At 39.8% G+C, this 27,733-nt stretch overlaps 1 protein-coding gene across 1 annotated transcript; it reads left to right on the top strand.

Moving 5' to 3' along the window:
• Positions 1-19,504: 19,504 nt before the first annotated feature.
• AVPR1A (arginine vasopressin receptor 1A) lies at positions 19,505-24,606 on the top strand. The gene is made up of 2 exons (XM_014860956.3): positions 19,505-21,887; positions 24,104-24,606. The coding sequence occupies exons 1-2, from the start codon at positions 20,909-20,911 to the stop codon at positions 24,388-24,390; spliced, it is 1,266 nt and encodes a 421-aa protein (XP_014716442.1). The 5' UTR covers positions 19,505-20,908; the 3' UTR covers positions 24,391-24,606.
• The last annotated feature ends 3,127 nt before the right edge of the window (positions 24,607-27,733 follow it).

Genomic DNA, 27,733 nt, shown 5'->3' with positions numbered 1-27,733 from the left:
ATGTACTGGGGGGCTTTGGGGAGAAAAAGGAAAAAATAAAATCTTTAAAAAAAAAAAAAAAGATGAGTTTTACAACAATATTAAAAGGGATGTATAGATATCTAATTGTCATTGTCACTTTCACCATCATGCTTCCTGCCTCCTCTTTTGGACAAAAAGCAAAATTTTAAAAATTAAAATTAGAGAAAGAAAAATTATTGAAAGAGTAAGATAATTAAAAAGGGCACATAAGAAGTAGTTACCATCAAAAGGCTAAAAGATTAAGAAAAAATTAAGCAGAAGACAATAGCATTAATAGTAATAGCTAATAGTATGTAAGAGAGCTCAGAAAGCAATGGAAGGAACAAGCTTTAGAGACAGAGCTGGAGTTAAATTTGTGCTCTGTCATTTATAAGTTTCATGATCTAAGTGTGTCATTGAGTTTTAATTTCCACAGTTGTAAATGGAAATAATAATGTCTGCCTTGCAGGGTGACTGTGAGAATTAAAAGATATTAAATCTCTCTATGGCACCACCACAGTGCCTGGCACACAGCATCCTATAAACAACTTTGGCTGCTGTGATAACGTATGAACTCTGAGCCTTTTCCTCTGCAAGTACAGCTATGAAAACAGGGGGTCAGAAGTGCTCGTCTTGAGTCTCAGATTCTCCGACTATGTCAATTCTCTGTCTCAGTTAAAAAGCTAATGAAAAATAAGACTGATAATTCTGCATAAAAATAGGTCATTTCACATAAAACCCTCCTGCTGCATAGGGCTGTTGTGAGGATAAAATGTGAGAATGCGTGTGGGAAGTACTTTGTGAGTTATGAAATGCTCAACAAATACTGGGTGTGACTATTCTTTATTTTCATTAGTCATTAGACAAATATGCTCGCAGCCTATTACTTTTCACAATTTTTGTTTGTTTTTTTTCCTAACAGAGAAGTTCTCACACAGAAAGAAAATAATCTGTGAGATAAACAACACGGGAGTGGAAGCTTGTGCATTGTCCTATAACTGTAATTTATTTAAACGAATAGTGCTCTTTGCATATTTCCCTGGTGATGCCAATGACAGGGGACAATATTTTTAGAATGCTTTACTTCATTGCAGCTTGAAGCATTTTACCTGCACCCTCAACAAATTAAAACTTTCATCAGAATATCTGTTATTAATAAATTTGTACTTGTTTCCCTTTAGTTGAGTTTGTAATCGAATCTCACATAGAAGCAATAGCTATCAAAGCAAGAAACAGTGAATAATTTCTCCATAGCAGTCAATTATACTAAAAAATGGGGCACCAAAGCTCAGGGAAGCTATTGGGATTCGGGACAGGTCTTCAAGCAAAATCGCAGTATTCCATCTTTGGGTAATACACACATAACTGAAGAAGTTTTTTATATTAATCGTTTCTCCTTAACCTCTCAAAACAATCCTCGCAGGGGAAAACCCCCTCACAAAATCATAGATAAAATTGTTAACAACGTTTTCTCCTTGGTGTACATCATTTTCAATCAGAATTGATAGAAATTTAAAAATCTGTATTACATTACAGCACATCATTTTGTTCACCAGAGTAGCAGTTATTTTAGCTATTTCTTAACTAAAAAGAATCAATTTAATAAGCAAAAACTTTTATTTAACGTCAATATGCTGAATAATATTGCTATCCAGATTTCTTCTAGTATCTGTTCTCTAGCAATGTAATACTGCCATTTAGTGTGTGGGGCAAGTTGGAGGGTGCTCAGCCCTTTGCTCAAGGTTGTGCAGATGGGTGGCAGCTGGGACTGGAATCCGTTTAACAAGGTGTTTGCCTCTTTCCCAGGAACAGAATGCAGAGCGCCCAAGAGATGAGCCTCCCCTGGGAACCTGCTGGGAGGTCAGATTTTGCTCCAACCCATCATTTCCTCAGGGAAACAATGCCCTGTCTCCACCACTCCCTGCAGCAACCCCTGTAGATGTGAAGTGGAAAGGACACACGTTTGCTGGACGGATAAACCTCGATTTAGAGGAATAGCCCTGTCACTTACTGGTTGTGTGACCTTGGACAAGCCCTTTAAGAACAACTGAGCCTCAGTTTTCTCACCTGTTAAAATAGGGATACTAATAATTTCCTAAATATCTACGCACGTGGGGATCGTGAATAAGGGAGCTATGTTTAAAGCACAGCAGACCACAGGTACCAGGTACTGAAAAAGCACATTTCCTCTCTGTAAATATCTAACAAAGGGGCTGGTTTCCACTCTGAAAACAAATGTCCCAAACTTTGTGACAAGGATCATATGAGCATATTAAATTTATCCTCGCTTTAGTTTTACTAAACCCTGGATCTTTCTACAAACAAAATTGATGCCGATATATTAAAGTGAAATCAGAGGTTAAACAGAACAAGAAAATCTCTAATTCCATATTTCAATCTCTTAAAGTCCAAGGATTTTATCATATAGCCCAGTGATTTTCAGCCTGTTGTGATTTTGTCCCCCAGGGGGATCTTTGGCAATATCTAGAGACAACTTTGGTTGTCACAACAGAGGGAGTGTCTCTGGCATCTGGTGAGTAGAGGTCAGGCATAGGCTAAACATCCTACAATGCAAAGGACAGCTCCCCAAACAAAGAATTATTTGGACCAGAATGTCAATAGTGACAAGTTTGAGAAAATATGATACAAACCATTTTCATGTATTCACTCAGCAAATAATCATTAAACAACTATGGTATGCCAGGCATTGTGCTGGATGCCAAGATAAACCAACAAGAGAGAAACAGTTCTTGAATTGAGAGTTTGACTAGTAAGGAAGACAGATAATTAAATAAGCAATTAAACAAAGAATATGGGAAAATGCTTTGATGAGTGAGAATAAAAAGTCCCCACACTTAACAGTAAAAATTATGGTCTTACAGCCATGGTAACAGATAACCACAGAAGTGGTTGTTATCAACCTTTGCAATTAATCAATTACAATCAAGGAAACAAGTAAACCCAGAACAAGTTTTAAACCTATCTAATTGATCAGTAATAACTCACTTCAGTGAACATGCCTCTAAAAGCCAACCAGTCAGCAAGTGTTCCTGCTTTGAAAGTCAGCAGCCCAGCAAACCCATGGCAGGGAACTCACTTCTCGGATTGACATCAACCCACTACTCCCTCTGTGGCCAACCAAAACACAGATCATGCTTCTGTCTTACGTCAATCCACTCCTGCTTCTGCAACTCACTCAAAATATGCTTGTGCATCCAATTCAAACCTAACGTCCAAAGCTCAGGGAAGACATTGGAATTCATGCCAAATCTTCAAGAAAAAGCAGAGTATTATACCGTTGAAAATAAACAAATAACGGCAAATCTTTTTTGTATTAATCATTTCTCCTTTGCACCTCCAAAAACACTTCTCAATGAAAAAACATCACGAAATCGTGGGTAGAATTGTTAATAACATTTTCTTCTAGGTTCAATCTCTTTTTAACCCAAGATCCTTTGATGAGCATGAAACGCTCTCCATTACTCCAACATTTCCGTTGTAACCACGTTCTGATGAATAACACTGCCCTACACAATGCACCACAACTGAGGCCAGTTGAAAGTTCCAATTCTTGAAAGACTAGTCATCAATACATTATGTAAAAAATGGATGGGGAAAAGGAGGTTGGCAGGTAGAGTCAATTGTGAGAGAGTTAAATAACATCTTGATAGATAGTCCACTTGAAAGAATATGGTGGCCTCAAACTAACAGAATTACATGGATTTAGAGTCAACACTACTTGGTGATTTATTTCATTAAGGAATAGTGGATTGGGAGGAGTTAAAAGAATGGCCACATGACTCCCATATGGGCCACTGGGTGGTACCCTCACTGGGAGGCCAAATATAGAAGAGAATGTTTCAAGGGAAGACGAGATTAGTCTCAGATATGTTGAATCTGAGGGTTCTCAAGGACAAAATGGAGATATAAAGTAAGAAGGTGAATATTTAAGTATGATTCAAAGAAAAAAGTCTGGGCTAAAGATACAGATTTGGGAGTTCTCACATATAGATTGCAACTGAGGTCATAAGAGAAAATGAGGTGGCCAGGAGACCACATAAATAACCTGCATTTGTGGTTAAAAAGCTGTAACATAAGGATGAACAGTATGACACAGCAGACTAGGGTAAGTAAAAAGTGCTAGACCTAAACAATGAAAGAAATATGACTGAACAGGACAGAGAACTTTTCTTTTAATTATAGCTGACAAGGGACTGTGCCAATTCCTAAGCAAAGAATTGAAGTTAATCTAACAACAAATACTAAACATTATTTTTAGTCAGCTTGTATATATCTAATTTAAACCAATCAGTACATAGTTTGTGCATAAACCATGGTCTCCCTCATTTCAAACTGGGAATTTCTTGCAGAGCAATAATTCTCTTGAGCACATTTCCAAAATCCCACACACATTTCTCCTCAAAAAAACTGCTGAGCCTCTAAATAGTTTCAGATGAAATCCAATGATATTCTTTCCTCCTATTTAGAGGTCTTATCTAAGAAGTAGACAGTTGAGTAATGTTTCTTTCTCCCTGTGAAATGTTGAGGATGTTATCTGCTCTGTGGCCCATGTTTCCTATACAAGGAGCAATTGTGAGCAATTCCTCCCTATGCTTTATTCAAGAAAGAATGTATCTCTGCACATTAAGAAGTGGTAACCCAATGGATATTTATAAGACATGACTAAGACAGTAATAGCTACGTTACTTGGCATAAGATCTCTGATTCTTCACAGAAATCCTGTGTATTAGCTGTCACCATTTTCTGCCCCTCACTCGCTCTGCAGGAGAATCTCTACTGGATTCCACCCTCACACTTTCACAACACCATCAGTGGTTTGCGTCACGCTACATCCAAAGGCGATGTACAGTTCCGATCGCAGTTGGCCTGAGGCAGGCAATATTTGACACTTCCTCCTTGAAATATGTCTGATTCTGGAATTTTGTGGCTCCACACTCTCCCATATAAGGTCACTCTTTAATCTCCTTTTACTGGCTCAACATATACTATGTTTTACGTACACAAAGAAGGAAAATAGATCATTCTCCATCTGGATTATGGACGATCTTTTTTAGACAATTTGCTCTTTGCTCTCTAAAATAAAAAAGATCAGAAAAAAATTGCTGTCTAGACACTGAAACTAGAAAATATATTTCAAATGAAAACGTTCCAAGCAGTTCTTCTTAAGTAAAAATAATAGAGGTTCAAAATACATGAAGCAAAAATTGAGACACACAAGGATAAGTAGACAGATCTACAACTATAGTAAGAGATTTCAATAACTCTTTCTCAATAACTGATAGAACAAGTAGACAGAAAATCAATGAGAATGTAGAATACTTGAACAACACGATCAACCATGTGAACCTGATTGATATTTATAGAACAGTGCACCCAACAATAACAGATGCACGTTCTTTTCAATTACACCCAGAATATTTACCAATGTAAATCATATCCTAGGCTATACAAAAGATTCAACTAATTTAAAAGAATTCAAATCATATAAAGTACTCTCCAGAACCAAAATGGAATTAAATTAAAAATCAATAACAGAAAGATCTCTGGGAAATCCTCAAGTATTTGGAAATTAAGTAACATACTTCTAAATAATATGTGGGTTATTTATTTTGAAGGAATCAAAAAGGGAATTAGAAAGCACAACACATTAATACTTGTGGGATGCCACTAAAGAAGGACATAGAGGGTAAACTCAGAACATTAAATGCTGACATAAGAAAAAAAGAAAAGTCTTAAATCGATGACCTAAATTCCCAACTTGTGAAGAACAAAGTAAGATTACTTACTCAAAGTAAGCAAAAGAAGGGAGATAATAAATATCAGAGGAAAAATTAGAGAAATGTGAAATAGAAAAGAGGAAAAACAATAGAGAAAATCACTGAAAAAAAAATTGGTTGTAGTAGGAAGAATCCTAAGATGGCACACCAAGATTCAGTCCCCTAGTCTATACTGTCTGCATAATAGCTCTCTGCTTGAGTGTGGGCGGGACATGAAAATATGATAGAACATCTCTCCTGTGATTATGTTCTATTATACAGCAAAAGAGATTTTGAGGCGTAACTAAGGTCCCTAATCAGTTGTCTTTGAGTTAATCAAAAGGGAGATAAAAATCAGGAATCCTGGGTTAAGAAGCAGCAGCAGCAGCAGGCACCTTCATTCTGGCTGAAGAAGTAAGAGGCCATGCTGGAAAAGGAAGAGGCCATATGGCAGGATTCTAAGGAAGGCCTCTAGGAACTGAGAGCAGTCCCTGGCTAACAGTACCAAGAAAGTGGGGACCTCAGCTATATAGCCACAAGGAAATGAATTCTGCCAACAACTAGTGAGCTTGGAAAAGGATCCTGAGCCTCAGAAGAGATCCAACTCCTGCCAACACTTTGATCTCAGCCTGGTGAGACCTTAAGCAGATGACCCAACTATACCATGCCCAGATTCCTGACCCAAAAAACCACAAGATGCTGAATTTGTGTTGCTTTAGACTATTAAGTTTGTGGTCGTTTGTAATGCAGCCACTAAGACAATGGTTCTTTGAGAAGATCAATAAAATTGAGAAAACTCTAGCCAGAATAATCAAGAAAAAAAGAGAGAAAAGGCAAATTAAAAATATCAGGAATAAAACAGAGGTGTAATCACCAAAAGTTCTACAGATATTGAAAGGATACTAAGAAAATATTATCAACAACTTTATAACAATAAACTCAACATCTTAGACAAGATGGACAAATTCCTTTAAAGACACAAACTATCAAAGCTCACCCAAAATGAAACAGATAATTGATAGACCTATATCTGTTAAAGAAATTGAATTTGTAGTTAAAAACATCCCCTCAAAGAAAATTCCAGGCCCAGATGGATTCTCTTGTGAATTCTACTAAATATTTAAGGGATAAATAATATCGATTCTATACAAACTCTTCCAGAAAATTGACAAGGAGGGAATACTTCCTAACTCCCTCTGTGAGTCCAGCAATACCCTGATATCAAATCCAGGAACAGACATTAAAAGAAAGAAAGCTATAGACCAATATCCCTCATGAATATCAATGCAAAATTTGTGAACATAGTACATCATAGCCAAGTGACTTTATCCCCGGGATAGCAATATTGGTTTAAAATTCAAAATATAGGGGCTGGCCCCGTGGCCGAGTGGTTAAGTTCACGGGCTCTGCCTTGTGGTGGCCCAGGGTTTCGCTGGTTTGGATCCTGGGCGCTGACATGGCACTGGTCATCAAGCCACGCTGTGGCAGCGTCCCACATGCCACAACTAGAAGGACCCACAACTACAATATACAGCTATGCACAGGGGGGATTTGGGGAGAAAAAGCAGAAAAAAAAGAAGATCGGCAACAGTTGTTAGCTCAGGTGCCAATCTTTAAAAAAATAAAATAAATCAATAAAATTTAAAAGACAATCAATATAACTCCCCATATTAACAAGAGAAAAGAAAAAACATATGATCATCTTAATAGATGCAAAAAACTCATTTGACAAAATCCGGTATCTATTTATAACTTTTTAAAAAAGCAAACAGCTGTGTGTGCGTGTGTATGTGTATGTAGTCTTTCTTGGGTTTTGATACTTTATATATTTCTCAATTTGTAATAGAATGTAGAAAATTTTCTACTTTTTTCTACTGTAAAACTTTTTCCTACTGTAAACAACATTGGATAAATCTCTAAGTGTTAGCATAGAATCTCTCTGTGAAAACTCAGGGCCTTCAGCTGTAAAAGGAGGGCCTCTTTGACCACTCTATTTATTCTATGGTAATTGGTCTCTTTATATTTTCTCTCTCTCCAGGAGTCAATTTTGGTAAATTATATTTTCCTTAGGGTTATCCAATTTATCCACATCTTCAAATATGTTTACATAGGTTTAAAGAAATTTAAATATTTAAGAAATTAAAAGAAGTAGTTTCTTATGATTCTTTTGGTTTCCTAAATAACTGTATTTCTTTTTCTTATTTTCCTTATTTGCATTTTCTTTCTTTTTCTTATTAAGTTAGTTAAAGTATGTCTATTTTATCCTCCCCCAACAAGAGCTGTTCTTGGATTTAATTATTATACCATTATTTTCTGTTTTCTAACTTATTATTTTCCTTTTGTTAACATTAAGTCCTTATTTCTACTCTCTTTACATTTACATTATTTTTTTATTATAATTTCTGTTGGTTAAAGTTTAAATTCATCAATTTTTACTTTTCTTGCTTATTACAATAAATATTTAATGCTACAAGATATCCTCTGAATATCTCTTTAGCTATATACATAATATATAGTATATATAATATTGTATATAAATATATTTATATTATATATAAAATAACATATATAATAGAATTGTATTATATTATATATGAATATAATATACATAAAACATAAGATTTATATTATATTTTAAATTAAAAATATATAAAATGTAAATAGCTAAAAACATATATAATATATAGCTAAAGAAATATTCAGAATGCAATTTGTAGCATTAAATATTTATTTTCATATAAATATATATAAATATCTTGGAAATAGTAGTATATATAGTATATAATAATAATATTTCCTGGATATTCTGTAATTTGATTTGGATTGCCGTTGACCCAAGGGTTGATTGAGAGGGAATTTTTTATTTGTTTGTTTAGTTTTATTTTGTTTAAATCCAATTGGTTAGGGTACTTGGCTTTCTGGTTCTGCTGTTAATTTCTGGTTTAAATGTTTAATAATCAGAAAATGTATGTACTATTTTTATTTTTGTTATTATTACATGGGCATGTGAAAATAGGGTATATTTTGTTTTTAAAATACAAATTTGATATTTACCAATTAGATATAACTTATTAAATATGTTATTTAGTCTTTTATATTATTATTTAATATATATCTACTTAATCTGTCACAGGCTCAGAGAATTTGCTTAAATTCTCCTACTATTGTTGTATTTCTATATATTTTTGTGTCTCCTAAGTTTGTTTTATGAATTTTTCCTTCCTCCCAGACTTTTTTGAGTCGATAAATTTCACTGCATTCCATGTCTGTCTTCAGCTAATTTGGAAGCTATAACATTTCTTTCCTTTTTATTCATATCCTTAAATTTTAACAAGCATACTTAATTATAAAAGTTTCTAACAACACATTCATTTTCTACCTGAATAACAAATTACCACAAATGCAATGACAATGCAACATAGGGGCTCCCAGTTCTGAAGGTCAGAAGTCTAGCACAGCCCAACTGGGTTCTCTGCCTTGGGTCTCACAAGCCAAACTCAAGATGTGGATGAGGCTGGGCTCCTGTTTGCAGGTCCTGGGGAAGAGTCTGCTTCCAAGTTCATTCAGGTTGTTGAGCAATTTCAGTTCCTTGTGGTTGTGGAACTTAGGTCCCCATTTCCTTGCTGGCCACCAATGAGGCTTCTCACGGCTCCTAGGAGATGCCCACATTCTTTCTCTTGGGGCTGCCTGCTTCTTGAAGCCAGCAACAGCACACTGAATCCCCCTTGTGCTTCTAATCTCTCTGACTTCCTTTTCTACTGCCAACCAGACAAAGCTCTCTGAATATAAGGGCCCCTGTGATTAGACCAGGGACGACCTAGAAAATCTCCCTATCTTCAGGTCAACACTACCATACAACACGACACAATCACAGGAGTGATAACTCAGCATAGTCACAGTTTCCAGAGATTAAGGAGGGACATCTTTGGGGACCATTTTAGACATTCTGCCTGTGACAAACAACATCTATATTTATTCCATATTTCTGCTCGTCCTCTATGCATGATTTTACCCAGACCCATCAAACCCATCAAAGACCCCATCCTTCATAATTATTTTTGTTTTCTTCAATATTATTTTACTTTTTAATTAACACATGAACATCAGTCTGAGATTGTTTTACAGACAATAAAAATTCAGATTTACTGACTTCTTTAATAAGCTTACTGTGTTTTCTCCTTGAGAGTTTACTTCTCTTCCTGCTGAAGTATATCCCGTAAGTTTTCTGGGGAGGGACTGTGGGTAGAAACTCTCTAAAAGTTTGTCTGTCCAAGAACGTCTTTAATGTGCTTCTAAGATCATTTTGCTTCATATTAGATTCAGATTGACAACTATTTTTCCTCAGCATGTTGAAAGCGTTACTTCGTTGTTTTCTCAATCCATTGTTGAACATAAGTTTTCTGTCAGTCTGGAAACAAAATTTTCATCTGTGTTATTTTACCACCTTGACTATGCTGTTTATTTGTATTTATGATAGCTCATTCTGATATATTATTTTCCTATTAAAAGTAAGGAAAATAATTGAGCTGCTAAATTTATTGTATCCAGGTCCTTGATCAGAGGATTGTATATAGGGGTCATTTTACCACTGTTACTCCAATTATGTTACCAGCTTTGAAACAGTAAGCAGGTTGATGAAAAGCTCACCCACAGGCAGGACAATCTTCTTGCAGTCATTATTATTCTCAAACTTTATCGCTTATTTACTTTCAGGAAAACAACAGAAAGCATTTTTTTTTTGCCAGAATGTTCCGAAATGCTAGGAGATTCATTGAAAATCAGAAACAATGTCTTTAGGCAATATTCTTTTTATTCCGCATATATTTTTTTCTATTTCCCAGGGGAGAAGAAGAGGAAATATTTGAAAATATTCTCCTTGATGTGGAAACTTGTGGTGAAATTTACTTTTCATCAAATATTAATAGTTTCTCCCTTTAAAAAGATAGAACGTTAGAAGTAAAATAACTTGCTATGAAGAGAGTTGCCAGAAGACACGAGAATTAATTTAGTGCTGTATTTCCATAGTTCTCTGTTTTGACAAAACAACTCTGTACATGGTTTAAGTTGACATGCGTGGAGTCTTATTAGAAGGAGGCAGTGTGACTTGCAATTTCCTAGAGACAAAAAGGATAGCAGGACAAAAACTCCTTGGCACCTACTTATTAGAATCATTTTAAATGGTATACCTTCTCAAGATGTTTCTTACAAAACATGAAGTTCTAAGTTTTAACATCATTATCAAAAAGCATCAACTACTTATTTGCTTAGCATATTAGGATCTCAAAAAAGGGTGGGAATGTGAGAAATCAACAGAACTGTAGGAAATGAACCTGTAAAACTAGGTGAGCAGCAGCAATCCAGGTCTGGGGGCCTCACACAGCAGCCTGGCAACTGTAAGAGGAGGTGGGGGCAGCCTGACTTGAGCTTGAATGTTTTCAGAGTGGTAGCCCAGTACACAGGAGCACCCACCATGCTGTGGTGGTCCCACCTGAAGGGATGCTCCACATCCAGTGGCAGTGGCTCAGATCCTGTGAAGGTGCATCGTGCAGCAGCTTAACCAATGGCCAGTGAGCACAGAGCCAGCCTATCCATGAAAGAAAGCACCCCTCCCACCTAGTGCAGCAGCTCAGACAGCACCCTGTCAAGCACAGCAGCCCTGCTCACATGACAGTGACCCACTGGCGGAGCATAGAGGCCCTGCCTGCATGTGCGTGTGTGACTCACCAAGTAATGCAACCAGCCTGCACAAATGCAGAGAAAGCCTACTCGTGCAACCTCCAGCAGATGTGGTGGAATCAGAAAACACAATCTGCTCCCCCTCCAGTGGTGGCAGGTGGAATCTGCGACCTGATGCTACCGCAAACATGCCAGCAAAGGATCAAGTCATCAAACACCATGAAAAACTACAGTAACAATTCAGAGCAGAAGGAAAATGACAAGTCTCCAGAAACCAATCATGCAGTCACAGAAATTTACAATGTAAATGACAGAGAATTCAAAACAGTTGTCATAAAGAAACTCAATGAGTTACAAGAAAACTCAGAAAGATAGTTCAATGAGCTCAGGAATAAAATTAATGAGCTGTGAAAAAAAAAGGAGGAATTCTGGATGTGAAGAAGAGAATTAATGAGATAGAATATGATCTAGAATCCTTAAAAACCAGAGCTGACATGGAGGACAGAATTAGAGAATTAGAGGATACAAATAGAGAAATGCTTCAGGTGGAAGAGAAGAGAGATCTAAGATTTTTAAAAAATGAAGAAATTCTTCAAGAAATACCCAAATCAGTTTGGAAAAGTAACATAAGGATTATAGGAATTCCAGACGGAGAAGAAAGGGAGAAAGGAGCAGAGAGCTTGTTCAAAGAAATAATAGCTGAGAACTTCCCAAACCTGGGGAAAAAACTGGTCTTATAAGTACATCAAGCCAATAGAACTCCTAATTACATCAACGCAAAAACACCTTCTCCAAGGCATATATTAGTAAAACTGGCAAAAGTCAATGACAAAGAAAAAATATTAAGGGCAGCAAAGCAGAAGAGAACAACTTACAAAGGAATGCCTATCAGGGTTTCAGTGGATTTCTCGGCAGAAACCTTACAGGCAAGGAGAGAATAGAATAATATATTCAAAATACTGAAAGACAAAAACCTTCAGACAAGAATACTCTCTCCGGTGAAACTATCCTTCACATACCATGGAGAAATAAAAGCTTTCTCAGATAAACAAAAGCTGAAGGAGATCATCTCCACAAGAGCTTCCTGACAGGAAATGATGAAGGAAGCCCTCATACCAGAAACAAAAAGGCAAAGGTTTACAAAGCTTTCAGCAAGGAGATAAATAGACAGACAGAGTCAGAAAATTGCAGCTCTTTATCAGAACAGGTTAGCAAACATTTAATTTTTACTTGAAAGATAAAGGGAAGGAAAGCCACAAAAATAACTATAAGCACTTTGATCCAGTCACAAACTCGCAACACAAAATAGAATAATTTGTGACAATAACCAAGACAGAGAAGAAGAAAGAGATGGAACCAGCTTAGGTTAATGGAGGTAAGAGGCTATCAGAAAATGGACTATCTTGTCTATGAGATCTTTCATACAAACCTCATGGTAACCACTAACAAAAATCAGGGCAAAGACACAAATCATAAATAATGAGAAAACCATCACAGAACCACCAGTCAGAAATACAAGGGAAGAGAAACAATGGAAAGATAGAACAACTGGAAAACATGAGTTAAAACAGCAGTATTAAGCCCTTATATACCAGTAATCACTCTAAATGTAATTGGCTTGAATTCTGCAATCAGAAGACACAGAGTGGCTGGATGGATTAAAAAACAAGACCCAAAAATGTGCTGTCTCCAGGAAACACATCTCAGCTCTGAAGACAAACATAGGCTCAGAATGAAGGGGTGGAAGACAATCCTCCAAGCAAATGGCAAACAAAAGAAAGCAGGTGTTGCCATACTTATGTCAGACAAAGCAGATTTCAAGATAAAAAAGATGAGAGAGAAAGAGGGGCAGTATATAACGATACTTTTGTTTAGTTGGGAAAGCTTTTATTTCTCCATTGTATCTGAAGGATAGTTTCACTGGATAGAGTATTCAGACACCCTCTCATGAGGGTGGGGCCTCTGTGCCTCTGTGCCTGGCGGACAGACTGGACAGGCATGGGCTGGTACTGTGCAGTGGGTGGTGTTCCCATTGGCGGGGTTGCCGTGGCACAGTGGGTGCTCCTGCAGGCCAGGACAGTGTTTGCATCTGTGCCTGGCTGCCCCTACCTCCCCTTACAGTCATTCTGGCTGCTGTGGGAGGCTCCACGACCTGGCGTGCTGCTGTCAGGGAGGCAAAGGGGTGCACTCACCCATCTCCACTGCTTCCAGTCCCTCCACCTTCAGATGTATAGCTGTGTGGCTCTCTCAGGCATCCTGTTGTGCTGTGTGGGTATCCTCCATTGGTCACTGAATTTCTATTTCATTGTAATTGAGAGGGAGAAAGACAGAGGGAACAACTCACTGCACCATGTTGCTGACATGACTCCTGTTTTTAAAGTTTTATAAAATAATGTTCTAAGAAGAAAAATGTAGCTATTATTATTATATATGAATGCATATAGCTTTTTTTTCTTCTTCTCCTTATTCATAACCACAGTAATCATAATGTTAAAAATGTGTTTCAGGTTTTTCTTTCTGCCCAGGTCTTCTATGGCTGAGTACACCAAGTTATCATTCCATTATGATAAGATAAATCAATACAGGGTTTAGTTGTGTAAAGCAACTTTCTGACATATTGAATGGCAGTGGAAGATCCTCATTGAAAGAACAGTTAAATTCTTGAGAAGATAGACTGGCTTTTCAAACACAAAGTTAAACAGAGATTCTGGAAAGTCTTCTCTAAACACTAGTTACATGTTAATTCTTCCTTTTTAATACTGTATTCCATATAGGAATGAATAAAGAGCATCAGAAGTCCATTTGATTGTAGGTACTAAGAAAACTGTAATGATGATATCTTCATGCCTATTTCATCCATGTAATCAGAGAACATTTTCAGATAAAAGTCTGTTCGGGAACACTGAGATAAAGTCCCAAGTATTTCAAACCTGGTTTCTTTTATGTCCATGTCTTAAATACATTTGGAGAAATTAAACCTTAGAGATTCTCTCACATACATTAAGTTTACGGCCAAATGGATTTCACCTTTCCTCAGGCAACATGACTGCTTCATCCAGGGATAGATTAGTTGTAAATACGTAATTATCACCATGAAAAGTCTAATAGAAAATAAAATGCAGGGGGCCGGCCAGGTGGCGCAGCAGTTAAGTGCACGCGTTCCGCTTCTCGGGGGCCTGGGGTTCGCCAGTTCGGATCCCGGGTGCGGACATGGCACCGCTTGGCACGCCATGCTGTGGCAGGTGTCCCACATATAAAGTAGAGGAAGATGGGCACGGATGTTAGCTCAGGGCCAGTCTTCCTCAGCAAAGAGAGGAGGATTGGCAGTAGTTACCTCGGGGCTAATCTTCCTCAAAAAAAAAAAAAAGAAGAAGAAAAGCAAATGCAACATATTCCATATGAATCACAGTCCTCCATGGTGACAGGAAAAGAAGAGACTTTCAGAAAACTTTGAAGCATCCAGCAAGCATGTGTGAGGCGGCAGACGGAAGAGGTAGGAGTGGATGCAGAATAGAAACAGAAGGCATTTCTTCAAAACTAACCCCTGTCACACCTCAAGAAAGAAGAAGCAAAAAATGTATAGAAAACATTAGTTTATTTTACAAAAATGGTATTCACAGTAGATAAATCAAAAAATGATAGTGTTACAATTCTTGATGTCAGTACACTTTAAACAATACAAAACTTTTCTCTTTTGAAAAAAGGAGTTGATGAACACACAGAGGCAGACTCAATGATGCCAGCTTGCCAAAAGAACGTGTCTGGATGATTATCAAATCCTAGCCATAATATCAAAGCTGCTGAACTATGAAAATGCAGAGCATCCCAATAAACATTAATTCAGCAGGAGCAAACGCCTTAAAGTCAACATTTTAAATGAGTTTAAATTTGAAAGACATTTAAATTAAATCAGGCATATAATTTTTAAATACAAATATTTTCTGAACATATGATATGAATAGTAACGAATTCAGAAACCTTTTCCTTTGGGGGGATTTTTCTACTAATGCTATACTGACTGATGTAGGAAGGATTTTTTTTTCTAAAGAAGTAATGATATTTTAAGTTTTCATCAACAAATATTAATATACCTAAGATTTAGTTGAGCCTGGTAGCCTCTCCTTAATGCCCCAGCTCTGCATTCTAACGTGCAATCTCATTTTATCACAAGAAAATAAGACTCCTTAAACTGTTCCCATTTTTCATTTGACCCTACAGAGTAAAAAGTATTATAATCAAGATCTGATGTTTTTCTATGTTTGACATGCAGCATTTTTTAAAATCCAGTGTGTGTGTGTGTGTGTGTTAAAGACAATCACTCACTGAGTAATATTTAACCAAATATCTGCTTACCTGTCCAGGATTTCTGAGGCAGAAGGATGAACTAGAACCATTTAAGACCCTTCCAGATATAAATGCTGACTCTTATTTTACTGGAGAGACTAGAAATTTAGATGCCCAGCGGTGGCTCCTCGAGAACACTTCCTAATTTATCCAGCCACCAAGCACTCTCTGAATCTGACATTCCTTCAGCACTCAAAAACCAGTTTCTATCACAATATTTGAGAATTCTTTCTGTGAGTATGGGTGACGCGCTTGGGATGTACACGGGAGGTGTATGGCACAGAGGTTAGACCCCAGGCCTCACCTTCAAACGGACCCATGTGTGACCTGCACAGCCACTTGGAGCCTTGTGACTTTGGCTAAGTTGCTTAACCTCTCTAACCTTTGTTTTATTCATCTGTAAAGTAGGATAATAATAAGCATATTCCTACAATTTATTTTAAATATTATTTTAAAGATTAAGTGAGATTATGAATTTGAAGCTCTTAGCTCACCAATTAAGAGCTTAATGAGTGTTGGTAGATGCTAATATTATCTATTATCTATTGCTACTACTACCACTATTATTGCCATTATTGTCCTGTACTTGGTTTACTAAAGAGGAAAACAAACATACAGAAAAACCAGAGCAGATCCTACAGAATCTTCTAGTCTTAAAGGAGAACCTTTAAGAACCTTTGCATACACAGATACAATGCTAAATAACCAACAAAGAACCCCATATGACTCTGTAGATCCAGGAACAGGCGGCTCACAGGTGTAATGGTTAAGACTGGAAACTCTGCTGGAGTCAATTGCGTCTTTTCAAATCTGGGCTCCACTACTGACCATCTGTGTCACCTGAGGCTGGTTATTTATCCTCTCCATGCGTCTATTCCCTCAAATGTAAAATGAAATATGAGGAGTCCCTCCCTCATGGGGTCATTGGGAGGATTAAGTGAGGTAAAACTTGCAAAGCACTTATGCCAGTGCCTGGCACAGACAAAGCGTTTAATAAATATTAGTGATCATTGCACACTTCTTTGCATCCAGCTGCAGACCTAGCATAGTGGTGTGCCACAGATACTTGTTGGTTTGCTAGAAGTAATGGTGAATTTCAGACTACAGCCCTGTAACTATAGCATCATAAACTTAAAATTGAAGGAGAAGGAGTCACTGCAGGCTATAGAAGTCAAATGGATGCTCCTGCACATGCCCCATCTCTTCCATCTCTTCACTGAGCAAAGGGAAGAACACTGACAGTTTAAGGAGATGAAGCAGGAGAGACTGAAGAGCAGTTCTAAAGCAGTGTATAAAGTCATATGATAAAATAAACGTAACCCATCTATACTGGGCATGCCCGTCCCTGGGAAAGTGGGTTAAACCTGACTCAAACCCCCAGCTTCTCGACTTGATAAGTGCAGCGGCACCTCCGAGCATTCTGGAACTCCAAGTACCTTTACTCAATGTTCTTCAAATGGTATCAGTTGTCCTGTGACATGTTCATCACCATTCCATGAGGAAGGTGAAAGGATGGAGGATTTCCATGGTCAAATAGCTTTGTGAAACATTGATAAACAAAGTGAAGCAGGGTTCTCAGAGATTTTCTTATGTATAAATCTCCAGGAGAAGATGGGTGCATACACAGCACTTCCCCCGATGTGTCTGACTACAGAACTCTTTTCTCATAGAAAATCTATCAATACCTTCAACTGCACAAAAGGGAGTTGAGGATGTGCTGCTTTAATTGGAAGGGAAACATTTTTGGCAAAATAACAATAAAGGGAAAATTAATATTTTGAATACTCATGAAATGCCAGAATCTTCAACAACAACTTATGTAATCCCTGCACCATCTGCATTGTTTTCTCACCATGATTTCACAGATGAGGAATTTGAAGCTCAAAGAGTAAAACAAAGTCACACAGTAGTAAGTGAAGGAGGGAGCTGCTTCCATTAATTGAAACGCTTCTTAAACATCTGGAATTGCAAACCAAGAGAAAGGAAGACTGGCAAAGGAAAGAGAAAGATGATTCCAGGACATGTAGGTGCAACTTCCACTTCTTTCTTTTCATGACTTCATCACTTCACTCCTAAAATGTGTTAACTGAAATCCACTGACAGTAAGAGGGGAAAAGTAGTAAATCTTAATAGTGCAAGAAGTACAGAGCAAATGCAAATTGCTCTAAGAAAAAGCACAAGATGCCACAGAAAATAGTGAGTCTGTTCTTTTCACATTTTAGGATCGCAATCTCTTTACCTTCCACTGAGTCATTTTCATAGCAGATCCAGTGAGTCTGTATGTCAATGGTCTTGGTCTCCTTTGAATATGGAACCAGTAAAATTAAGACAGATGCATTTTTTTTTTGAGGAAGATTAGCCCTGAGCTAATATCTGCTGGCAATCCTCCTCTTTTTGCTGAGGAAGACTGGCCCTGAGCTAACATCCGTGCCCATCTTCCTCTACTTTATATGTGGGACGCCCACCACAGCATGGCTTGCCACACCTGTTATGTCTGCACCAGGGATCGGAACCAGTGAACCCTGGGCCGCTGAAGCAGAACATGCACACTTAACCACTGGGCCGCTGGGCTGGCCCCAACAGATGCATTTTTTAAACTACGTAGGTTAAAAGAGGGACTGTGTTCTGGAATCTGCATTGAACATTTTTTCCTGCTTATATATATATATATATATATTTATTTATTTATCTCTCTCTCTCTCTATATATCTCCAACTGTATCAAGTATATATATATTCAATTACATATGGGTAATGAGTACTGTTGTTCACTGAATTTCTTCCAACTGTGCCTACTGATATAACCGAACAAGTTATCTTTATAAATTGGACATAGTTTGATTATTGGATCAGAGGGCCTGGCACAGATGAATGATTTCCTGAGAGGCCACCACATCATCTTTCTGGAATAAGAACACCCAAAGGAACTTTGGTGACCCTCTGCTGCAGATTCCCTCCCCTTTGGAACCCTAAAAACTTCAAGGTGTCAGGTCAAAAGCAATGAAATTGCCGGGTTCCGGCCAATGGACCACTTTCGCAATACTCAGGGACACGAGAGTCATATAACATTATTTCTCATAAGGAGCACTAATAATCTAACTTGTGACTTAAAAGAAGCTCACCTCTCTGAATCAATGACTATGACTTAATCGCTTGAAGGATTTTTCCAAACAGGTTGTCTGGAAACCTCTTATGTATTGCCATCTCAGAACTTTTTAAATCTTTTGCGTCCTAAATGTCTTGGAGAAAATGAGACAACACAACGTGGCTTGTAGTTTTGAGAGCATTTCCCCACACAGAACATTGTCTTACTTAATCCTCACAAGAACCTCATGAGGAGGTAGGGAAGGCAGGTACTTATTCCCATTTTTCAGAAGTGTCAACCGAGGCTCAGGCGGCCACAATGAAGCAGGACTCCAGAGGCCCAGCCCAGCACTCTTAATGTGACAGCCTTAGGACTCAGCACGCGTAAACTGGGAAGCAAAGTGCATTTTTTCACCAAGAACTGCACCTCAGAAAATCTTCTGGTTTCTTTGCCTGCATTTCAGAGATATTTTTCTGAGACAATCAAATTTATACCATGGCCGCAATACACAAACATTCCAACCAAACAGTCATGTTCCTGTATCTACAGAGTAGATACCCTTACACAGTGTTTCTTTCCTTTTTTGTCTTTCTTTCCTTTTTTTTTTTTTTTTTTTTGGTGAAATCGCCTGAAAACAGCTCTCCCTTGCTGTCCTTTGAATTGCAGCTTCACCAAAGTTAAGCCGCCGCGCTGACGTGGAGAGCCAGCGTTGCAGCCTCGCTGTGCCCTCGCAGCCGGGCTCGAGCTGTCCGGAGGAACTAGCCTACTAGGTAGGCGCTCTTCCCTCTCCCTTCAGAGCGCTCCTTCCTGCCGAGGATCGCCTCCTTCCCGCCCCGAGCGCGGGGGCCCGGCGGTTTCCGCTCCCCAGCCCCGGACAGCGCCGTCTGGGCGGCCGCTCTCCAGCAGCTGCTCCTTGTCCGCCCAAAGAGACGTCCCCACGATTCAGCAGTAACCAGACGAAGTCCCCACGGACTGCTGTGGCCCAGTTCCCGCCCATGCCCGTTGTGGGAATCAGGCTTTTCCCGGAGAAAACCCCAGGAAACTAGTTTAGAGAAAACTCCACTGGGGGAGGGGGTGGGGGGAGGGAGACTGGGAAAACGGGAGAAGTTCCCCTTCCCCGCTGTAAACACACGCAGGGCAGCCGTGGGGGCTGCGGGGGGGCAAGTGAGCGCGTCCTCCCGGTCCGCAAACGGAGACAGGCTAAGGAACAGGCACCAAAGTCGCCAGTGGGAAGACAGCGCCCTTTAAGTCACCCAGTTGTCAGCCTGCACAGGAGGGCGGGGAGCAGCAGGGCGCGGGGCGATGAATTCCCGGAGCCAAGCTGCCCCGGGAATGCAGTTGGCCGGACTGCGTCGGCGCGGAGGGAGAAGCCGGGGCTGGAGGGGCTGGGGTCGCGCGCCAAGTTCAGGCGCAAGAGCGCGCGAGGAGCAGTGCCCTCGGGATTTCTAGGTACGGCGTTGGCGAGTCAAGTGCGGGGTTAAGGTGGCTATCGAGGGAGGCTTGAGGAGATGGTGGTAAACTCAGAAAAGGCAAGACACGTGCAGTTCTCCAAGTTTTTGGAGAAGAGCTTCCAGCGCCGCAATCCCGCCTGTTTGGCCGAGGAATCGGCGAGGCTCCCAGCCCCACCCCTGCAGCAGTGATGCAAAGAGGACAAATCACCGACGTGGGGAGGGGAAAACCCTCCCGGGGTGACTGGGGTAGGGAGGTGGGCAGAGTAGGCAGCGACCAGTTCTCCAACCACTGGGGCGACAGGGAGCGCGTTCTGGGGAAACGAACCCCGGCATAAATCATTGAGTTCGGAGCCCAGCGCTTTGGGAGGCCGGAGCGCACCTCCCAAGCCTCGCTGGAGCTGAGAAAAGGCAGAGAGGAAAAGGGGCCGGCGACGGGACCGAGAGCAGCTCAGCCGGCTGGGGGTCCTGCGAGCGGCGAGCGGCGAGCGCGGGAAGCGGAGAGCGCATCCGGGGAGGAGCCCACGCCGGCCGAGGCGGGCAGGGAGCGGACCTCCGCGGAGGCCGAGGAGGCGCTGCATGGACAGCATGCGTTTCTCCGGAGGCCCTGGCGCCGGGTCCACGGGCAACTCAAGCCGCTGGTGGCCTCTGGCCGCCGGCGGTGCCAACGCCAGCCGCGAATCGGAGGCGCTCGGGGAAGAAGGCGGCCAGCAGAGGGACTTGCGCAACGAGGAGCTGGCCAAGGTGGAGATCGCCGTGCTGGCCGTGACTTTCGTGGTGGCCGTACTGGGTAACAGCTGCGTGTTGCTGGCACTGCACCGCACGCCTCGCAAGACGTCCCGCATGCACCTCTTCATCCGCCACCTCAGCCTGGCCGACCTGGCCGTCGCTTTCTTCCAGGTGCTGCCGCAGCTGTGCTGGGACATCACCTACCGTTTCCGCGGCCCCGACGGGCTGTGCCGCGTGGTGAAGCACCTGCAGGTGTTCGGCATGTTCGCCTCGGCTTACATGCTGGTGGTCATGACCGCCGACCGCTACATCGCCGTGTGCCACCCGCTCAAGACGCTGCAGCAGCCGACGCGCCGCTCGCGCCTCATGATCGCGGCCGCCTGGGTGCTGAGCTTCGTGCTGAGCACGCCGCAGTACCTCGTCTTCTCCATGGTCGAGGTGAGCAACGTCACCAAGGCCTACGACTGCTGGGCCACCTTCATCCAGCCCTGGGGACCCCGCGCCTACGTGACTTGGATGACAGCCAGCATCTTCGTGGCGCCCGTGGTCATCCTGGGCACCTGCTACGGCTTCATCTGCTACCACATCTGGCGCAACGTCCGCGGGAAGACGGCGTCGCGCCAGGACAAGGGCGCCGAGCGCGCGGGCGGCGCCTTCCGCAATGGGCTCCTGCTCGAGCCCTGTGTCAGCAGCGTGAAGACCATCTCCCGAGCCAAGATCCGCACCGTGAAGATGACTTTCGTGATTGTGACCGCTTACATCGTTTGCTGGATGCCCTTCTTCATCGTCCAGATGTGGTCTGTCTGGGATGTGAAGTTCCACTGGATCGGTAAGTGTCGGGACAAGGGAGGACGGTGCAGGGATGGGGCCGTGTGTGTGTGTGTGTGTGTGTGTGAGAGAGAGAGAGAGAGACAGAGACAGAGACAGAGACAGAGAGAATTTCTTTTCATAATATCCTAATTCTCAAACTTCTGTGTCCTCAAGAATCACACCTGGGTGAAATTACCAAAAAGACCAACTCCTGGGGTCTCCACTCAGTCATTTTAATTCAGTAGATCTGGAATGGGGCCCAGGAATCTGTATTTGTAGCATACCATGACCTTAAGACTGCAAATCCAGAAACTGTGCCCCAGAGTCAGCCAGGCAACTACAAAAGAGAATAATGACTTTTTGCCAAATCACTAACTGCTGTGTTAATACCCTGCCTTCAAGTCTATTGAATTCGGGGAAATATTCTTACTGTCACAACTATCTTTGCTAGTTTGTGAAAAATATCACAATTAATTAAAAATTTTGTAGAAATGCCCCAAGGGCAAAAGTAAAATGGACATATTTTTCTGAATAAAGATTCTTAAGAAGTCAATAATTCTAATTCGGCATTTAGTGTTCCATTTCTTATCGTAATCTTTTAATTTTTTTCTAACAATTACTTTAACACTTTTTTGCTGGTGTCTCAAAGCAGGATTATTGGTAAACTCTAAATTTATTGGACTCACTCATTAGTCTTTCGACACTAACTTGCCCACGCAGCTCCACGCCTCTCCACCCAGCTCCTGCAGTGGTTTACTGAGAATATTCTCTACGCCGACTAGCTTGTTTGATTTTCACTCCTTCACAAACTAGAAAAACTAACTTCACAAGAATTTACCCCCCAAAGTATTATTTAGTATGGTATCTTGACTAAAACATTCCCTTTCAGTAAGAAAAAAACTTTTTCGAATCAAATATATTACAGGAATGTTGCTGACAACAACTGTTGTTGGAGAAAAGGGGTCTGGGAACTGTCCCTTTTGTTATTTGGGATTGGGGTAGGCAGTATATGTGGTATACTTTGAAAGTTATATGTGCAAACAAAACATTTGAGAGTGAATTTAATTCAAATAAATACAAATTCTTGCATGGTTATAATATTACTGATAATGAAAAATACAACGCAGTTGCTATCTTTTTGATTTACCATTTCCTGTCTTGCTTGATCTTAGTAGCCTCTTAATTATTGACAATCAAATAAAAAATTCAGTCTAATTATTGCTTTAGCAGGATTTAGACGATTACTAAAAAATTCTTCACTTGTGCATTGTTATGTTGATGATTTCCATTCTTTTTTGAATACAGTCTTAGCCCTGGTTCATGATCACCTCTAATAGTAGCATATTAGTGCAAAGTATGATTAAGTAACCTATCATTTATTCTAGCACAATAAGAGTGAGAAGACCCAAGTTTATATTTAATCATTAAGGGAAAATCAGTGCTTGCTAAGTATTCTTATCTTTAGAAAAGGTGTGTTATCAGTGCAATAGTTCCACTGTGAAACATTATAATATTTATATGTTTACCAGGGCAAGTTCACATAAAATATTTCCAAAGCTTGTTGGAATTTCCTAATTCAGCTGTCTTAATAGCATAGTTGTTCAAACCACAATCAAAGATAGCTTTCTTTTAAAATCAAATGAAGTTTCTAATTAGCCAAAGGAAAACTCCTAAATACTGCATCCTTCAGCGACCTATTTCATCTATGTCTTTCTGTATAGTTTTCCCATTACAAGAATATATTTAATATTAAAAAACTTAAAACTACTAAACATGGTCCATAATGTCATACTTTTGCCTGAATTATTAGGATGAATACAATTTGCTAAATGTGGATATAGACTCTTGAAATGTCATTGAAATTGCAGCCATTCTGTAAGTGCTGTGTCCGTTAGCAGATGCTGTGACTGGTATAAAGGATACAAAATTTTAAAAAATAAATTATTTAATATTCTTAACTTCTGGAAAGTCCAGCTTATTCTACTTAAATATTTCAATAGTGGTTTAAACTATTTGAATTAACTTCAAGGCATCTTGCTTACGAAAATATTTTACAACCAAGCAATTTCCAATACACCACCCATTTCCCTGATTGATAAGCAAAACACCTCATTTTCTATATTAATCTATAACATTTTTCCCGGTTTCACTAGACAATAGGAAAATGAGTTTATCCAGGGCTCAGTTCCTTGTATTTGACTGTTTAAATAATCTCCCCTTGTACTTTTCACACAGAGTCGGAAAACCCTGCCACCACCATCACGGCCTTGCTGGCTTCCTTGAATAGTTGCTGCAATCCCTGGATATACATGTTTTTTAGCGGTCATCTCCTGCAGGACTGTGTCCAAAGCTTCCCATGCTGCCAAAACATGAAGCAAACGTTCAGCAAAGAAGATTCAGACAGTACGAGCAGAAGGCAGACTTCTTACACTAACAACCGAAGCCCGACAAATAGCACAGGTCCGTGGAAGGACTCTCCTAAATCTTCCAAGATCATCAGATTCATTCCGGTTTCAACCTGAGCCCCACGTTCGTGCAGCCTGACTCTCGTAACAGACTTTCTGGCCCGTTGGCTGAATCCAGCTAGAAACCACAAGAACAAATGAACTTATACGAGATAAGCATAAATCAATTTATTGGGCACAGGACTGTGTTTCTAGTTGCATTTTCACATCGCTATGACCAAAAGCTATGAATTGTTTTATATGGAATGTTAATAAAAACATGCTACACTAAAATTTGCAGGCCTAATTTGCAGAAATATGGTAGAAGTTATATTTCTAAAGGAAAAATCATAACCACTCTGGCTTTATATTTTGCTGTTGGTTTCTTTTCTTTTCTTTTCTTTTTATTTCTGACATAATGAAGGCTTGATGGGTTTAGAAGTCATACGATGTAGGGGCATTATTTCTGAACAAAGCGAGCTCGTCATCAACCTTAGTATTTGAAAGGAATTAGAAGAGACTTCAGAGAAATTATGTTTCCATCCAATAAAATCAATTTACGCATCAGGAAATGCAGCCTCAAGCCGTGGCCTGGAGATAGGATGGTGCCTTGGAGAGGCTGAGAGCTGGAGGCGTGTTAGCAAAGATGCCTGGTTCAGAGTGGAAAGCAGAAAATTCTGTTAGAAGCTATAAATCACCTAAATTTCAAAACAGTAACCTTAGAACTGGCAGTTCCTCATGTTTTATTGATTGTGAAAAGCATGATTACTAAGATGCTGAAGGTTAGAGAAAATATTGTCAACTGGCCAATAATATCTTTTTTGCTCCCACTGCAAGGTCGTTTCAAAGTCAAATTTGCATGAGGAATACCCAATATTATCAGAAGAGTAGAAAAGGATTGCCCAAAGTTCTATGTAGACTTTCTCTAGAATATTGTAAACGTGTTTCGACCAGTGTTATAAGGTATCCTGCGCTGTGCTGGATATCAATACAGTCATCACTTTCTGTTTGAGGAATCCAGATTCACAGATAGGAGTCTTCTAAAGAGTACCCCGGGATATAGAAAGTCTCCTCATGTTTAATTAAAAATAACTTGGCCTTTCCTTCTGATCTGCCACCCACCTAACAGGTTCATAGCGGAGGAGAGGCAGGTTCTGGGGTGGGATGGGGGTGGGAGACGGAAAGAAAACCGCTCTACATCCCATCTGGCTTCCATCATTATTCAACGTATGGCTTTAGGTAAATTACTTAAAAATGCACAAAGCCTCCATTTTCTTGGCTGTACAGTGGAGTTGATAACACCTCACGGAGTTGTGTGAGGACTAAATGAAATTAAGTGTGAAAAGACCTTCTTAAACTGTCAAGTGCTGTACAAAGGCTGACAGCTCCTTTGGTTATAGTCTCAGCGGGTCTTCAGAATTGCACATCTTTTCCCTGTTTACTTTGTTAATCAAAATTTGTTGGTTTCATGTCTGAGATATAAAATCCTAAAATTTAAATATAGCGCTGCTGATTCATTGGAAAGCATTGTTGGTGGCCACTAACCCTGACATCTGCCTAACTAAAGTTTCCCAGTTTGAAGATAGAACTTGCTTTCCTTGATGCAGGTAAATCAAAGCCAGCCAAGAGCATCAATTTCTTTCATTTCTAAACAGATAAATTATAACACCACTTGGCTGTTACTGCATTTTTCATTGACGAAACTCAATAGTTTGTGGTTTTTTTTTTTTTTTTTGAGCTATTTTGTCTGGTTCCTTCTCCTTGTTAGAGAACATGCAATGATTTGAGGATACATCGTAAACATTTTGCATCCCTTAGCGGAAGTAATAACTATTTTAATACTATTATTGGGTTTTTTAAAACTTTTTAAATAAGAAACTGAGGACTGGATGACGCTGTGAGAACCCGGAACTGTCAACTTCACTCCTCTTCACTCTCTTGCCTTTCCTAAATCTCGGGTCTTTTACTCCCTGGGTTGACATACCTGAAAAAATGTTTGCAAATGTTTTATAAAGACCTTAGGTTTTAGAATTCTGCTTTTCAAAAATAGCAAATAAGTTTCTTAAAGGGAACTGTCCAATATGAGCCATCAATTAAATTAATCAGTTCTTCTTTGTTGGAGTCAGAGCAGCATTTCAGTAACCCTGCCTTCTGTAGCACTGTCAGCCCTTTTGACAACTTCTCTTTGACAGGTCAAAAACTAAACCGTTTTAGGTTGGAACAAAGGGAGCCCACTTTTTTTCTAAATCCAATTCCAAAATAATAACATGATGGTTCTTGTATAGACTGTTTCAGAATGTTGACATGTACCCCCAAGTAAAACAATTCTGTTTGAATCTTATTTCTGGGAACAGCTCTCAAACCTACCCAGCTGAGTTTTCTCCTTTTAAATGTATCAGGAGATGAGATAGTAGAAAAAGGGCTGGAGAGATACCAGAAGATCTGGGTGCTAGTTCTGCACTAGGCAAGTAGATGGTCTTATTCTCTGTGGTTTAGGCTTTGAAGCTTAATTTATCTAGTTGCTAAACTTTCTTAACGTTATGTACACAGAAATGGGATTCACGTGTTCCAATGTTCCCAATTGGAAGAGTCCTGCCTGTCAATTTCAGGAGAAAGGAAACCGTAGGTGGTAAGGAAGCAGAGCATCCTGGAAAGGGGAGATTTCCCTTTCTCAAGCAAGAAGATCTGAGATATTACATCAGACGAAAGCTTGCAGTCAAGGATAGATGGGTTGCATCATTTTATTTTATTTTGCAATTATCTGTGGGGAGGCCCTGCAAGTACACAATATTCACATAGTTATGTGGATATGGGGAATGTATTTGATAAACAATCTACCGCTAAGGAGAAACTGGCTGTATTGTCTGTTGGGTATTTGATAAATATTGATAATGAAAACGAAACATTTTAAAGTACCTATTAAGTGCTTAATGGGTTGATTTTTGGACATGTACTTTTAAAGTGTAAAAATAACTGTAAATGAAATTAGTGAAATTCTTTGGTTAATTACATACTTGTCCTACATACAGAATTTCCATCATCATGAAAGAAGTCTTATGCCTGATCGAGGGAAAGGTGCGGCTTTTAACGAGAAAAAAATCAAGTAGTCTTAACAACATGTAGTCCCTTCCCAAACTAATTACAGTTCCTAGAACGGACAACTATTGTTGATGAAGAAACACGACTTTAATCTGTTATTACACAAGATAAGCAATCCAATCAGGTTAAAGTTTTATGTTTGTCAGACTCTAAAACCTGTATTTCCGTAGTGTAGTTGGATGCTTGGAGCTTTAAATTATACCTTCAGAGTTTGACTCTTCCACTAAAGCATAACTAGAAGCTATCGTGGGAGAAATTGAGCCTAATTCTTCGCCCCAAACATCAAAGATTAGACTCCTTTAAACCCATGTAAACTGGGATC

Source organism: Equus asinus, chromosome 22 (assembly GCF_041296235.1).
Source record: "Equus asinus isolate D_3611 breed Donkey chromosome 22, EquAss-T2T_v2, whole genome shotgun sequence".
NCBI lineage: Eukaryota > Metazoa > Chordata > Mammalia > Perissodactyla > Equidae > Equus > Equus asinus.
This window is presented reverse-complemented; position numbering and strand designations above follow the sequence as displayed.